Source organism: Rhinolophus ferrumequinum, chromosome 21 (assembly GCF_004115265.2).
Source record: "Rhinolophus ferrumequinum isolate MPI-CBG mRhiFer1 chromosome 21, mRhiFer1_v1.p, whole genome shotgun sequence".
NCBI classification, from domain to species: domain Eukaryota; kingdom Metazoa; phylum Chordata; class Mammalia; order Chiroptera; family Rhinolophidae; genus Rhinolophus; species Rhinolophus ferrumequinum.
The window spans coordinates 51,412,446-51,427,655 of record NC_046304.1 but is presented as its reverse complement, the minus strand read 5'-3'; the positions used below and the strand labels follow the sequence as shown (position 1 = coordinate 51,427,655).

General features: G+C 55.0%; 1 protein-coding gene across 2 annotated transcripts in view; it reads right to left on the bottom strand.

Annotated features, from left to right (window-relative positions):
- The window catches only part of MGAT5B (alpha-1,6-mannosylglycoprotein 6-beta-N-acetylglucosaminyltransferase B), a 66,959-nt gene that overhangs the window by 15,864 nt on the left and 35,885 nt on the right, over positions 1-15,210 (bottom strand). The window contains exons 9-12 of one of the 2 annotated variants that reach the window (XM_033091780.1): positions 7,536-7,667; positions 6,058-6,191; positions 1,438-1,568; positions 938-943 (exon numbers count right to left, since the gene is read on the bottom strand). In XM_033091780.1, the coding sequence (XP_032947671.1) occupies positions 938-943; positions 1,438-1,568; positions 6,058-6,191; positions 7,536-7,667 (403 nt within the window). The remainder of the gene's footprint in view (positions 1-937; positions 944-1,437; positions 1,569-6,057; positions 6,192-7,535; positions 7,668-15,210) is intronic. The other variant, XM_033091781.1, reaches the window with a different exon arrangement.

Genomic DNA, 15,210 nt, shown 5'->3' with positions numbered 1-15,210 from the left:
AGGGCATGATAACATGTGGTACCCGCCTCAGAGTGTGGCAAATAAGTGAGCACGTAGGACACAGTAAGCTCTGAGTGAAGGAATATTAGCTGCTGCCATGACTTCACAGGGTTGTGACACAGACATCCCCGTAATCTCTCTTTTCTCCTCCTTCCTCAGTCACAGAATGCCAGCACTGAGCTGAGCATATGGCTGCCTAGAGCAGAGCCCCTTCCCACGTCCCCTGAAAGGGGGCAGGACCGTGTGGCTGGGATCTAGCCAGGGGGCAGTGTGGGAAAGAAACAGTGTAATGTCCAGGCAGCATCCCTAAACGTGGCCCTTCTCGGCCCCTTCCTCCTCCTTGCTGGCTGGAGTGCACATGGAATGACTGAGATGTTTGTGGCCATCTTAAACCACGATGCAAGACTCGGGGTGGAAACTAAACAGTGCAGGTCCACAGGCGAGAAGACCGAGGGGGTCCACACTGGCCCTGGGCTGACACGAGGGTCTGAACAGGGAAGAAAACATATTTCCATCTTGTTTGAGTCACTCTTAGCTCTCAACCTAATCCTAAGCAATACAGTCTGAGAATTATTAGCTGAGCTGACCATGTGATAATGGGCGGGACGCAGGATTCGGGGGCTCAGTAAGTTTGCCACGGTTGGCATCTTGGTTACCAACCTTGACCTCACTACCTGCCTCAGGTCAATAAGCCGTCCCAGGAGCCGCCCTGTGTTCACCACGCTGGACCCTGACCTCCAGGTGCCTGCCTCTCGCTTCACAGAGGGCGCAGGAAAGAGACCTGAAACCCTGCTGACCCCACCACCCTTGTCCCTACCTCGGTCTGTGCCCAGGAGCCACGAGCCCCAACGAGCCGACTCCAGAGCACCCCCGGGGAGACCGCATGAGAAGGGAGGGTAGCGGGAGGAGGAAGGAGCACACAGCAAAATCACCATACCTGGAGCTGCCTCGTTCCAGGGGGCAGAGAAAAGAGGAGAGAGAACAGGTCAGTGACGGGTGAGTGGGTACCTCCCACACGGGCAGCACTTTTCTGGGGACCCCGCCCTGAAGATGGGGTTCCAATCTCTACTCCTCTCCTGCCTTCTCCAGTGCCTCCCATCCCACAGTCCCCAAGTCTAGCGCAAACCCCCTTTGCTGGGCGTACAGTGTTTGGGGATCCATCCTAGGGAGGGGGGAGGGTTAGGTCGCACTCCTCCACAAAGGACATTTGAGTTTGTGGCAGAGAATGGAGGTGATGAGGGGGACAAATTACGAGCCTCCAGGCCAGTATTTCCTACGGCAGTTAGGGACCGCTTTTCTGATCCAGGCGTGGGGGACGTTTTCCATGTCCGGTGCTGGGGGAGATGGATGGAAGCTGAGTCCTGGAGGCGGGAGTGCCTGGGGGCCCGGGAGGGGCTGACTGGTGCCTGGGGCCCGGCTCGCAGCAGCCACGCTCACCTTCCAGATACTCGCCTCCTTGCCGTACACAACGGCCATGTTGCTGGCCTTGCCGTCTTTGATGAGCTGCTTCTCCGTCTCGTTGAGCTCCTCAGACACGAAGCCCATGAAGGAGTTGTCCGGGGTGTGAGCTGCAGCCAGACCATAGGTCAGGAGGGGGGTCATCAGACAGCCAAGGACACACCTGGGTCTATCAGGACAGGTCCCATGGGAGGGGTCCCGCTTGGCAGGGATGCGGAACGGGGCTGGTGGGGAGGTTATCCATCTGTGCCCTGGCCCTGAGCTTGTCCCTCTCCAGAGACGGTCACAGTCTTGGAGCAGAAGGAAATTTGAGAGGTCACCTAGTCCCCCTTGCTTGTTTTCAGATGAGGAAACTGAGGCACGGGACGGATGAAGCCAAGGGCCCATGTGACCCAGCCAGGACCCTGCTGTCATCACAGTCCCGCTTCCCGTTTGCTTTGGCTCCTCCCTCTGCTCTCACTCTGCGTGCATCCATCAGCAGAGTCCGCTATCCCAGGTGGGTTTCTCCCATCACCGCCATCTGTGCCCTGGTCCTGGACCACTGTGACCGCTGCCCCCCCTTTCTGCTGTCCTCTTGGCATTGTCTTTTCTCCTGAGCAATCCTTTCAAATGCAGGTCTGATCAGGTCCCTTCTCTACAACTGGGGCCTTCTGCAGTGGCCCCAGAAGCCAAAGTCCCCACAAGGATGTCAGGATCTGTCCCCTGCCCCTCCCCCTTCAACAGCATCTCACACCACCCCCGCCCCAGACACTGCCAGGCACACTCCCTCTCATACAGGTCTCTATTCACGAGGCCCTTATTCTTCGTCATGGTGCTCACTGACTGGACGTTGTAGATTGGTTTGTTTGTGTACTATTGTCAGAATCTAAGCCCCATGAAGGCAGGAGCTGTCTTGTTCACTTCTGTGTCCCCGGCACCTGGGACAGCTGCTGCTGGTTCATGAATGTGTGGCCACATCTCCACTTTCACACCTCTGAGCTCCGCCCCTCCCTTTCCTCTGCCTGGAGTGTCCTCCTCCCTTTTATTGGATGAGGAAATCCTATTCAGCCGTCAGCCCTCCCCCCACATGCCGTGCCCTCTCCTTCCAGAAGCCTTTTCCGAGGTCCACACACCCTCCCTTTGCAGCCCCATCCACTGTGGTCAGGCTTCTGTTAAAGCTCGCGGACTTCCTCTCATCCCCAGAACCCAGTGCTCCAGGCCAGGGGGTGCATTTGGGCTCCTGCTCCAATTCCTCAGACATGCCCGAGTGTCACCACCGGTCAGTGTCTGCATGGCAGCAATGGAGGTGTCGGCACAAGTGCCATCATTTGCAAGGCACCAGGAACAATCTTGGAGAGAATGTTTATTGAGCCCCCTCAAATCTACTCGACTTTCCCGGGTGGGAGAGGCTGTGGCCAGTGGGTTGGCAGCAGCCACACATTCTGGACTTCCCAGAACAGCCCTGATCCTAATTACCCTGCTCTTCATTCTCGATGAATGTTTTTCACACTTAAGCAGCGTTTCCGAAACTGGGATGTATACTTTAATTACATGTGTGGATTTCAAGTAGTATTTCTAACCCCCCCTGAACACCCACAAAAAGGCACAATCAATATCTGGTGCATCTTAGCAGAGGTGATGGGTTCCCCTCCAAGTGTCCAGAAAGCTCACACATTCTTGGGACTCAAAATTTGACCACCGTGTGGATGGGTCTTTGTTGGTTGTAGACAAAAGAGCTCTTCTTAGAGCTTCAGAGGCAGAAGGAGGGGCCCCAGGGGCCTGGAGTTAGTGCTGCCGTGGTCAGGGCACCAGCAGCAGTCCGGTCCCAGGCGGGGAGGGGCCCCAGGAAGGCGGACCAGACCCTCCCTGACCACCTTTCTCTGCTCGGCCCCCATCCTCTCTCCTGCCCCTCTGGCTCCAGCTCGGGCTGCCACCCAGGCTTCGTTCCCTGAGTGCCATTTCCTCCCTATTCTCATAGCCAAAGAATCCTTCATTCCACCAACTGCACTGGAAGGAACACTGTTTAGGACACAATTAGCAAAACCAGTGGGTGTGGGACAGGAGTATTGCAACCAATTGAAATGAGAGAGACCATTAAGCATGCAGCTTCTGGGGCCAGGCAAGGGTAAGGCCAGGAGAGGCAGCCGCCCCCCAGTCAGCTCACTGGGGAAATCCTCCGGCTAGATGGGAAAGAGGTCTGCTCATGAGTTCTTTCCTGCACTTGGTACCTCGTTAAAACCGGCAAGCTTCTCTGTCTTTTGTTTTCCCTTTCTTTAATTTATTCAATCAATTAACATTTTCTGAGGACCTCCATAGGCTCTGATGATAAATCATCAGTCAATGGCTCCTTTTTGAGTGATTCATAATCTATTAGCAGGTATAAATGGATAAGCAAATAATACTCACATGCTTCAATATATGCTTTAACAGAATTAGGTTTAAGAGTTATGCTTGCTGCCTATTCAGGAGACGAGGGGATCAGTGAAACTGATGACAAAGAAGAGACATTTGATTGGAGTTTGGGAGGACGACTAAGAGTTCGTCAGGTTTTGACTAGCACTTCCAGGGAGCTATACCTCGGGCCATGTCCTCATTTTCTCACTGGGTTAAGAGATTATTGCGGAAGCCTCTAATCCATCTCCTGCTTCCCCTCCTCTACCACCACTGCTCCTTGGACCACCTGCAGTCTGCCAGAATCACATGTCTCAAAAAACCTTTTCTCCACGACATTCCCCAGCTCAAGAACCTACAGTGAACCTCGGATTCCAGTGTCCAGTGTAAAGTCAGGAACCTTTGCTAAAAGACCCCCACCCTCTGCTCCCAGGCCCTCCATGTCCTTCCTTCCAGCCTCACAGCTCACTGCTTCCCTTCTGAGTGAGCTAATTTTCCAAGGCTCTTTACTCTATAGTGTTTCCTCTCTGCATCACAGATGCTGTTTCCGCCCCCTGGAGCACCACCACCACTTCTTTCCACTTCCCTTCCCTCCACAATCTGCTCTTTGTGACCCTCCCCACTCCGTTCACTCCCCGGGAGCACACTGCCATCAGATGCCAACAGACAGACCTGTTAGGACAGTCACTTTTCTCTTGGAGAAGCCTCATGCAACCTTGCAATGGGCTCTGGAAGGGAGTCCGGTCCCCACAGGGCCTTGTCACCTCACACAGGACACAGCCTCTGCGGGCCTCAGTTTCCTCATCAGGATTCCAAGGAAACTTCCCGCCTTCCCAACATTCTGGGATCCCATCAAACCATCACTTACGTACCCCGAAACTGCCCCTGCCTCTACCATAGCCTAGAACCTGGACAGGAAGTCAAAAGAAGATCCTAAGCATCTGAAAGGGATGCATTTACACTGAGCTCCCAGATGGCTCAGTTGGTTGGAGCGCGTCCTCTCAACCACAAGGTTGCCGGTTCGACTCCCGCAAGGGATGGTGGGCTGCGCCCCCTGCAACTAGCAACGGCAACTGGACCTGGAGCTGAGCTGCGCCCTCCACAACTAAGACTGAAAGGACAACAACTTGACTTGGGGAAAAAAAAAAAAAAAAAGTGAAAGGGATGCATTTACTTGGCAGGCTAAGTAGAGATCAGCTACTTTCCTTACAGCGAGTCCCTCAGGACCCTCCTCGGAACTTTAATTTAGAGACGATCCTGCCAAGGGTGTTTATCTGCCTTTCTGACCCAGAGCCTTCAAAGAGCCACAAATTCGTGCAAGATGCTGCTAGAGGCAGATTCACTGACAACAATTAAAAGTGACAGCTGATAGCCTCCCTACAAGGAGAAAAAGCGCGACATCAAACAGTGACAGAAGAGGCCACTTAGCAAGGGGACACAGCTCTGCACACCTCTGCCATCCCCCCAGGGCTGGCCCCTGTGCCAGGGAGATAGAGAATTGACCCTGAGTTGTCAAGAAAAGGTTATTTCCAGTATGCCGCATTTAAGAGGGTAAGTCGGTGTGTGTATATATTTCAAAGTTGCATTAAAAATAGCTGAAGATCAGCTCTAATTGCATGCCTTGCCTGACGCCCACCATCTGAGGGGGTCCACAGGGGACCCAGCCTCTGCCTGCAGCCTCACTTCCCATTAAACCCAACGTTGGAGCCCACTGAAGAGCTTGCATTACAGACCCTTCCGGTTCTTTCCACATCCACCTTCACTACATTTATTCCCTCCTCTTAGTAAAGCCTGCGTGTCCTGCTGCTTCACCACCCAGTCCACTTTCGGCCTCTCTTTCTGGAAGGCCGCAGAATCTCTTTGTCCTGGAACTGTGTGCTCAGCCACTCTCCGAGAGCCACGTGCGCGCCTAGAGGATAAAGGCCATGTCCTGCTGCTGTTGGAAAGGTCCCCTCATTCCTCTAAGCCAGCTGGAAGCCCCCAGGCTGCTCCCTCCATGCTTCCTGCTCCCCAAGCACCGGCAGAGGCATCCTTCCCAGCTCACACGTTGGCTGAAAGGGGAAGGAGGTTTTCCTGGGGGAGACCCACGCCTGGCGCGTCCCACCTCCTGCCCAGGGGGTAGAAGACAGCAAGGGATGAGACCCTGCCTCCTACGGTGCCACCTCTGAGAACCACGAGAGGCCCCAGCTGCTCTGACACCCGCTCACGCCATTTGGCCGGGACACTCACGGAACATGGTCATGAACTGCTTGGGGTTGAGGTTCCAGTAGCCCCAGTTGGTCCGGTAGCCGTGCAGCGTGGCATACTCCTCGTGGTTGTATGCAGGTTCTGTCCCAAAGGTGTCGATGACCCGGATTCGGCACCTGTCCCCCCCAGGACCGGGAACCAGGGTCAGCAACTTCCCGTGTGTCCCAGGGCTGGGGTTGCCCCAGCCGTGGGCACTGCAACCAGCCAATGGCTGGTCAGGTCGTACAATGTGTGGTCAGAGCTTGGGCTCAGACACTAGCTAGCTGTGTGACCACAGGCAGGTGCCTTAAGCTCTCTGGGTCAGCTTCCCCACCTGTCAGGTGGGGACAACAACAGCCCGGCTATCTCAGGGCCACACGGGTACATCTGAACCATGAACCACTAACTCAGAAACTATTAGTGATCACAGCTGCCCCCAGGGAGCCTAGGAGGGGAGGTCCCTCCCCAATGCAGCAGGGGTCACCTGTCCAATTTGTACTTTCCTGGGCAGGAAGCAACAGTCACTTGAGCCTACAGCCCCTCTGCCCAGGAGCCTGCCACCCCCAGGATGGGCCTGGCCTATCCTGGCTGAGATGCAGAAGGGTAGGGCCCTGGGGGGACAAGCCACTGCCACAAACCCATCTTTGGGAAGGCAGTGCCTCGAAGTCCCCTCTCCTCTGTGAGTCTGACCACTTCAGGTGGACCTCCCAGCTCTGTCCCATCCTGAGGCTGCTCTCAATGGCCACAGCCCCAGGGCCATCCCCTCCATCCATCCACCCCCAGGAGTGGGCTCCTGAGACTCAGACGCCCCACGTGGAGCTCCCTCACCCTGCTCCTTCCTGGTGACCCAGAATCGCCCACAGACTGCTGACATAGGCACTATTCCCCCAGAGAAGGAGCAGGGTGGGAGGAGGCGGCCCCGAGTGCTCAGAGAACAGGCATTAATAATAAAAGCAATAACGCCGCCTGTCACTTTTTTTTCCTAATAAAATCATGTGGGACAGTCAACGGGACTGGAGCAAAGGTAATAAATAGCAGGGCTCCCTGTGCTCAATTAAACCCGTGTCCTGCTGAGTGCAGAGACCAGACATGGCACTGGCCTTCCTCTAGACAGGGAGGGGGTGGGGGCTGGGCCCCCACACAGCAGAGGTCACAGCCCCTGTCCACTGGCCCATTCACTCCCACTCCTCCCTGCAAGTCCTCTGCCCCCACCCCTCAGCCTGCCAGGAAGCAGAGGACCACTGGAGGACTCCCTGTGGTTTATTAATTGTCCCCCGAGTTTGCTGGGGAGCAGAGCTCCCTGGAGGAGGATGGTGGAGGGGAGGGGCAGGGCAGAAGGCAGACAGAGCCTTCCTTCCACTGCAGAACCCGGGCCCATGCAATTCTCCCACCCTGGGGGCCAGCTGGCAGCCAGACGCCAGGGGCAGGCTCCAGGGGCTGGGGCTGCTGCATGCTTCCACCACTGCCCGTGGCCCTCTCACCGGTACTTCTTGAAGGACAGTCCCATGTGCTGCTTCATCTGCTGTAGGCCGTGGTAGTCGGTGTAGATGAGGTCGAAAGGCAGCGGCACAGTGAGCGGGCAGTTCCCCCGGCCTGGCGGCACCCCTAAGTTACTGAGAGAAGAGCCCTTCAGAGTCTGAGCCCCCGAGGGACCCACAGGCTGCAGAAGCCCACCTTCCCAACCGGCCCTGCGTCTGGGGGTCCTGGTGCCTACCCTGGTTCCTACAGCCCAGAATAAACATGGGGGGGGTGCTATAAAGGAGGGCAAGGTTGTACACAAGTACTGGCCAACTCCTGGAAAGGAAGTGAGCAGGGCAGCCACGTTCAGCTGTGTAGGTTCTTCACTGCACAAGAGACTCTAACGAGGGGCAAGTGGGCCTGAGATCCAGCCTGGGCTAGCGGGCTAGCTTGCCGTGCTACCACGCACCTGGCTGGCCACCTGCCGGGAGGAAGAGGAGCCTTTTGTTCATTCCCACAAATGCACTCCCTGCAGGATTGTGTCTGCCGGGAGGGGTGCTTTTAACATTCACAAGATGCCAAAATGCCCGCTGTGGCCCTCAGCACAGCTGCCGTGTTTAGAGCTGAAGGGTCCCAAGCCCCCTGCCTCAGAACATATCACGTTGCTCTGCTGACCAGCTCCTGGCCCACAGGTACACTCCACCTGCCGGATCATTCACACAAGTGTTTCCATCTGGGACAGAGCTGCCTCTGCGGACCCCGCGCTGGAGCCTTTGGGTCATCTGACTGGAGCCTGAAGGACTTGGCCACAGCTGCCCGTGTAAACTCCTTTGTCCACACGCAGGAGCCCCTGCCGACACCTCCCACTCAGTGCAGGGGGTGCGGAGGCATTTGGATCCCCACTCTGAGCACCTGAGCCAGGCGGGGAGTGGTGTTGGCCTCCCAGAGAAGCCCCCCTTTCTCTGGGGGTCGCACAGCAGCCGCCCACCTCCCCTGCCTCCCATCGCCCTTGGTTTCATGGTCCAGATGCCCGGTCAGGGATCCAGGCGACCAGCAAACTCAGGCGGGACGTGAGGAGCTCTGACAAGGTCACTGTCTCATCAGTGGCAAAGGGAACAGTTGCTCAGTTTCCGGGGTCACATCTAAGTACCGGGCTGGATGTCTCTGTGCTGTCTCAGATCATGCTCAGCATGTCACCATCAGAAGCTGGGGAGGGGCGGGGGGCGCTGGGTACACTGTCCCCTGAGCACACTGCCCAGACGGGCACCTTTTCAATGAGATTTATGGTAACCTGATGACGAAGCCGTGATGGAAAGATGTCAGCGGAGCTGTGTGCCACCAGGACTGAGGCATGGGGTGGGCCTGTGCTGGGCAGAGAAGGGCAGAGGAGGGGAGGGGCTTTCCCTGTGCTCTCCCCCACCAGCCAATGCCCCACAGACTCACTCAGCTTCCCCACCCTGGCTCCCCTCCCATATTAGAATCTTGGCTGCTAAATGCAGAAAGGGGAATGCAAAAATCGAATAACTATTTCCTTCTCATTTCTTATCCATAACCTTAAAAATGGCCAAGGCTCCTCCCCCATCCAACTAATCCTGCAATCATCCCCCTTTCCAGCTGGACGGCCACACAGGCGGCTCAGAACCTGGGCTCCTAAGGCAGGGCAGGCTTCTTAGGCTTTTTTGTTGAAATACCCAGAAAGCAAAGGAAAATGAGCATAGACTCCACGCTGGTGTTCTAGAAAGTATGCCATCACCTTCATCATCTTTGCGGCTACCTTTCTGAACACGGGAATCATTCCAAGTGCTTTCAATGTATTAATTCATCAGCTCCTTCCAATTGGGCAACTTCCCTACGAGATCAGACCCATTCTTATCCCGCTTCCCCCTTCACAGATTAGGAAACAGAGAGGTTTAGTAATTTACCCAGGATTTCACAGCCAGGAAGCAGTTGGAACCCACATAGTCAGGCTCCAGAACCCACACTCCCTCCCCAATGTGTGCACCTCCCTCACACACATTGCTACATTTTCCTGCCTCCCCAGGCCCACTGGGCATCAGGCAGTACAATGGTGGATGGTCAGATCACAGTGACATCCCAAAACTCAGGTCCCCAAGCTGCCAGCAGATTCAGCTCCAGTCCCAGTTTTGTTGCTAACCTTAGAGGAGTCATAGGCCTCAAGGAATTTCATTTTTCTCATCAGCAAAAGACCAATAAAAAAGCCTGCCTTACAGAGTTCCTGGTAGGATCAAGTGAGGCAAGATGAGTGAAAGTTCCACTAATTACTATTATTTTTAGTCATCGGTTCTATCTTCTGAATTTCCGAGTCTGGCAACACCTTTCTAACCGTGCTTCCACCCCCAACTCACACACAGCTCACTTTAAGGCCCTGGTCATTTCTCACCTAGAATCTGGAGATTTCTTACCTCCTGATCCTTAACTCAAACCTCTGCCTCCTCCTCCAGGAAGTCTTCCTTGGACCCCTGGGCAGAGTAAGACACCCCTGTCCCAGGCTCCCTGCACCCTTCCCCAAGCCCTCCCTCTACACTGTTCAGAGTCACCTCAGGACTGGGACCCCTGGGGGCAGGGCCAGGTCATCTTTGAAAGCCCAGAGCCAGGACCTGATCTAGCCCAATAAGTACCTGTTGTGTTCATGAATGAATAAACAAACCAATGAACCAGGTGAACCCCCTTAGTAAGAACGGTTTAAGGGTTGAAAGTTTGATCAAGAAAAGTCTATCAAGAGAGAGAAGGTGCGTGAGTGAGAGGAACCCCAGGATGACAGGTGGCTCCCGGCTCTTCCAGAGGGCGACTAGCCTCCTGGTCTGGTCTGGGCACAAGGGGCTCCTCTCGTCCTGAAAGGACATACGTAGAAAGGAGAGGAAGAGAGATAACTGGCTGGGGACAGCAGGTCCCCTTCCCGGGAGGAGTTAATGAGAAGCCACATGGTCTCCCCAGCCCAGGAGACAAGGATTTTCAATTTAAGGTGACTTCACGGGAGATAAGTGAGCGCAGCTGCCTCATTACTCTTGTCACAAAGCCTCTGAGCTCAACGAGAGGACAGCGGAGGGTCAGCTACGGGAGAGGGGGCTGTGGTTTTATCGCTCATGATTTAAGTCCACTTTTATGGGCAATTTTACGCTAAGTAGTTGGTTGCAGTAGTGACACGAATTGAAAAATATCTCCTGACAACCTTCAGCCAAAGGTGCCCAGGGAGGCCTGGCTGTGCAATTCCACCTTCTGCACTGACTCCTCGAAAGGCCCCTGTCCAGACATTTTTGTATGTCCAATGCCGAGTTCCTCATTTCTCTTTGGACTCTTAGCCCAAAGCTGGGGGAGGGGGGCGGCTGTGTCTCTCAGCGCCTCCCCACCCCAGTGCGCAGGGGAGTTGGGGAGAGGCAGCCTCTCAGGGTGATGGGACATAGCGCCCTCGCCTGCCCACTCACTATCATATCCAGTGCTTGGGAAAGATGGAATTCCCAAATTGGGTGGTTGGAATATATTTCTAAATGTCCCCAGGCCACCTGAGTGGGAACCTAAATACAAGATGAAAGGGGGGAGGGGTAATCTAGAGAAACAGAGCTGTTCTGTGGGTCACCTGGTTATCGTCTGGCCCCCAGGCCCAACCCAAACTAATCCCCATGAAAGTCCCCCTGTTGGAGGGGGGGGGAAGAGGAGTCAGTGTTTAAGGGGGCCAGAGTTTCCGTTTGGGAAGATAAGAAAGTTCTGGAAATGGACGGTGGTGACGACTGCACAGTCGTGTGAATGTACTTAATGCTGCCGAACTGTCCACTTAGAAATGGTTAAAATGGTCACTTTATGTTATGTATATTTTACTACAATTTTTCTAAAAAGCGCAACTGTCCATGCCCATGGGACCCATGGTGGCCCCACGAGGACATGCTCAGCTCTCTGCCTCCCAGAGGCGCCCGTGTCCCCATCTTCTCCAGGACAGCCCCGCCCCCTGGACTCCCAGCTGGCCACAGTGTGGGGACTCAGCAAATAATCCAGAGAAGGAACAACGCCACTCTTCGCTAGAAGATCAAAAAGTAGGATGGGTAGATGGGACCAGGGAGGAGAAAAAAAATGCACACCCAATAGAAAGAAAAACAACCCTCGGCTGGGAATCAAAGAGCTGAGTTCTGACACAATGAAAAGCACTGTGGGTGTGAGCTCCAGCATGCACTTTCTGGCGCCCTTGCACGGACACACAATCATTCTGGTGTCTGCTTCCACTCTCATAATGTGACACTTGGATGGATCTGCATGGTCCCTTCTAGGCTAAAAATCATCCGGTTTTATTTCTCCCCTGTGCCTTTGGTCTGTGGCTGCAAATAACTTCTCTAGGTGGTGCTCAAATTCTAGAACAAACGATTCTCTCCCTCTCTCTCTTCTCTGTGTGGGAAGGACCTAATTAAAAAGAGTTCTTACAAAGTGCTCCAAGATCTTTGGCTCCAGGTGCTAAAGTGCACACAGGGAATGTCAGTTTCTCCCAGATCCATCTCATTACCGGAGCACGCTGGGGGAGCCAGAACGTTTCTGTGTCCCCAGGGGCCTGCTGTCCCTCTGACCCTGCCCACTGCCCCATCTCCTGAGCATGATGGCACTGCCCCCCGTCTCTCTCCTATGGCCCATTACTAGAGCAGGCCCCGGCTTCTTCCCAATAGCACAAGGGGACATAAAGAAGGCAACCTGGAGAGTTAACTGGGCATCTAATGAGCTACTTTAGGAAGGGAGGGGAGGATCGCTAACGAGGAAGGAATGATCTCCTGCAGCGTTTTCTTCTCTTGCCCAGGATGGGCTGACCTTCCTGTGCCCAAAAGCAGCAGCCTGATGATGCCATCGTGATGGACCCACCCTCAGCTCCTGTCTCTCACAAAAAGGCTCTTGGAAGATCAGGGACCACTGCTAAGGAGAACTGCCAGGTCCCCAGCAGAGTTAGGGCTTGGAGGAAAAGGGAATTCAAAGGGAAAACAGATAGGAGCACATTCCAGCCGTGCCTCAGCCAGAGCCAAGGGGACCAGGGGCTGAAGCTTCCGAAGGGAACCCCCAGGGAGCAGCCACCCCACCTGGGTGGCCTGGTTGTTCCAAGCTGACACTTTCTTCCCCAGTGTTCCTTCTTAGTAAGCAAACGCAGGGCTAAGAATAGGGCTGCAGCTCCCAGGAGAGCTGGATGAAACCACACACTCATCCCTACAGCTCCGGGGGCTGCCCGCACTCCTGCTGCGAGAAGAGGAACCGGAGCGCATCCCTTTGGCTGTTCCCTGCCTCCTTCCTTGCAGACGGGTCCAATTTATATAACAAATGCCTCTAAATGCTGAGCACGAATCGAGGCTTCTCTCCTCCAAGCTCTGCTTTAAATGTGTGAGGACAGTGGCTCTCAGGCCTGGGTGCAGGTTAGAATCACCGAGATACCGTCACGGCTCCTGATGCCCAGGCCGACCCCAGAGGTGCCGCCTTATGGCTCCGGGGTGGGGCCTGGGCATCGATCGGGATGCTGGTTTTCAGTTCCTCAGGTGATTCTCAGGTGCCAGGGCTCTCGCTCTTCTATCCAGTCCCGCCAACCATTGTTGAGAACCAAGCTGTGCAGGGCCTTGGCGGGCATGGTGATGGGTGGGATTGTGCCCTCGGCCCGATCGGTACAAACCCTGTGGTTCAAAGGAGAGACAGCCTGGAGGCTGCATGTGAGCGTGAGGGGCTCTGGGCCTACTCCAGAACAGCTTAGAAAAGACCAGTGTGCCTCCCATGAAAAGGCCACCCTTTCACCCCAGGCCCTTTATGATTTGAGGGCAAGTTGGGAGGCACACTAGGCTTCTGTGTGCTTCTGCGGGCTTCACCGGGAATAAAAAGAGTTCCAGGCCAGTCCTGCCCTTGCTCTGAGGCCTGAGCAGCGGAGTTTTACCTCTTTCTTACTTTTTATGAGCATTTGATATCACTGGTCACACCCTCCTTCTAGAAGCATCTTCTCCTTTGGCACCCATCACTTCATATCCTCCTAGCCACTCCTTCTCAGGCCTTGTTTCCTATCACCTGGCATTTTCATTCACACTTGTGTTCAGTTACCGTTGGCTGCCAACATGCTGTCTCCATTCTGAGCCCCGGGCCTGTCACTCAGCTGCCCCATGTGGGCACCTCTAATTCAACGTGCCTGAACCCAAATTCAAGGTCTTCTTCGGGTGCCCCCACACACGATGCTTTTCTCCTCAACCCCCCTCAGAGAACGGCCGCACCGTCCTCCCAGCGGCGTGAGCTCACGAGTTCAGCCTGGTGCAGGCCTGTTTGAGTCAGTCATGGCCAGATCTGAATGGCTTCAAACTCCAAGGCCTGCCTCCACTGGCTCCTCAGAGGGTTGAGCTTGACAAAGGATGTGGTCCCTGCCTTTGTCATTCCCGGGGGACCTTCCCCGGTATTTCCCTTGAACAAACACTGTACAAACAAAAGGGCCGGGACACCGATTTCCACTGGAGCCACGCGTGCTTGACAGCCAAGAGTTGGCGTTCCTTGCCCCCCTTATTTAAACATTCTCCTCTCCAGCTTTCATCATTTGCCAGTTAAGTCAACTAATTTTCTACTAAACCCAATTTCACTCATGGCTGGAGGAAGAGCTCAGTAATTTTTCCTCATGCCATGTACTATTAATGATGCTTGAAATTATGTAAATAAAATTGATGAGTACAGCCAATTCTGGGCAGGCGGGAAGGGAAAGGCTTAACTTTAAAATGCCCACTGTGCATTCCTGAGGACGAGTCGGGGTGCGGCCGACAGGGGGCTCTGGCTTCGCCTCTCCTTCCGGCCACACACTGAGGGGTGGGGCATGGACGGGACGCCTGACGTCACCTGCAGGCTATCCCTGGGCGCACCGCTCCCGCAAGCCACCTCCCTCGCCCTGGAAACGTGTCGCAGCCGCAAAGCCAGATGTGCGTTCCGTGCATTGGCCCCAAACATCACGCCAGTGAGCCGGTTAATTAAAACACCGAAACGCGGAGAGCAGAGAAAAGCGGCTCCTCCGCGCAGCCTCGTTGCTTCGTCAGTCGGTGGCCAAGACATCTGCTGGGAACATCTGCGAATAAACTACAACCCGTGTACAAGCAGCATCTTTGTCCTGCCTTCCCCACACAGGTCATTTCGCCAGCCCAGGGAGACGTTTCTGTGGCAGAAGACAAGCTGCGACTCTCAGAATTCAGATTACCTTTATATCCCGTTGACCTATTTTCAAATTCACCTGGCGCCACTAGCGTGGAACGGCTCCTCGCGGCTGGGAAGTAAGGCTGCCCACGGCCCCGCCTCCCACAGAACCCACGGCAACACCATGCGTGGATTCAGCGGTGTCCCTGCCCACGGCCCCTTTCCACGCTGAGACCATCTTGCTATGGGCTGCACTGTGTCCCCCCAAAATTCCTATGTTGGAACCCTAACACCCTGTACCTCAGAATGTGACCTTATTTGGAGAAACGGTCTTTACAGAGGGCGAGTTGACATGAGGTCATGAGGGGGGCCCCCAGTCCAATATGACTGGCATCCTTGTAAGAAGGGGGAATATGGACACACACACACACACACAAGGACAAGCCCAGGTGAGGACGAAGGCGGGGATCTGGGTGATGCTTCCCCAAGCCCATGAACGCCAAAGATGGCCAGCCAACCACCAGGAGCTGGGGGAGACCTGAGACAGACTCTCCTGTGAGCGTCAGAAGGAGCCGA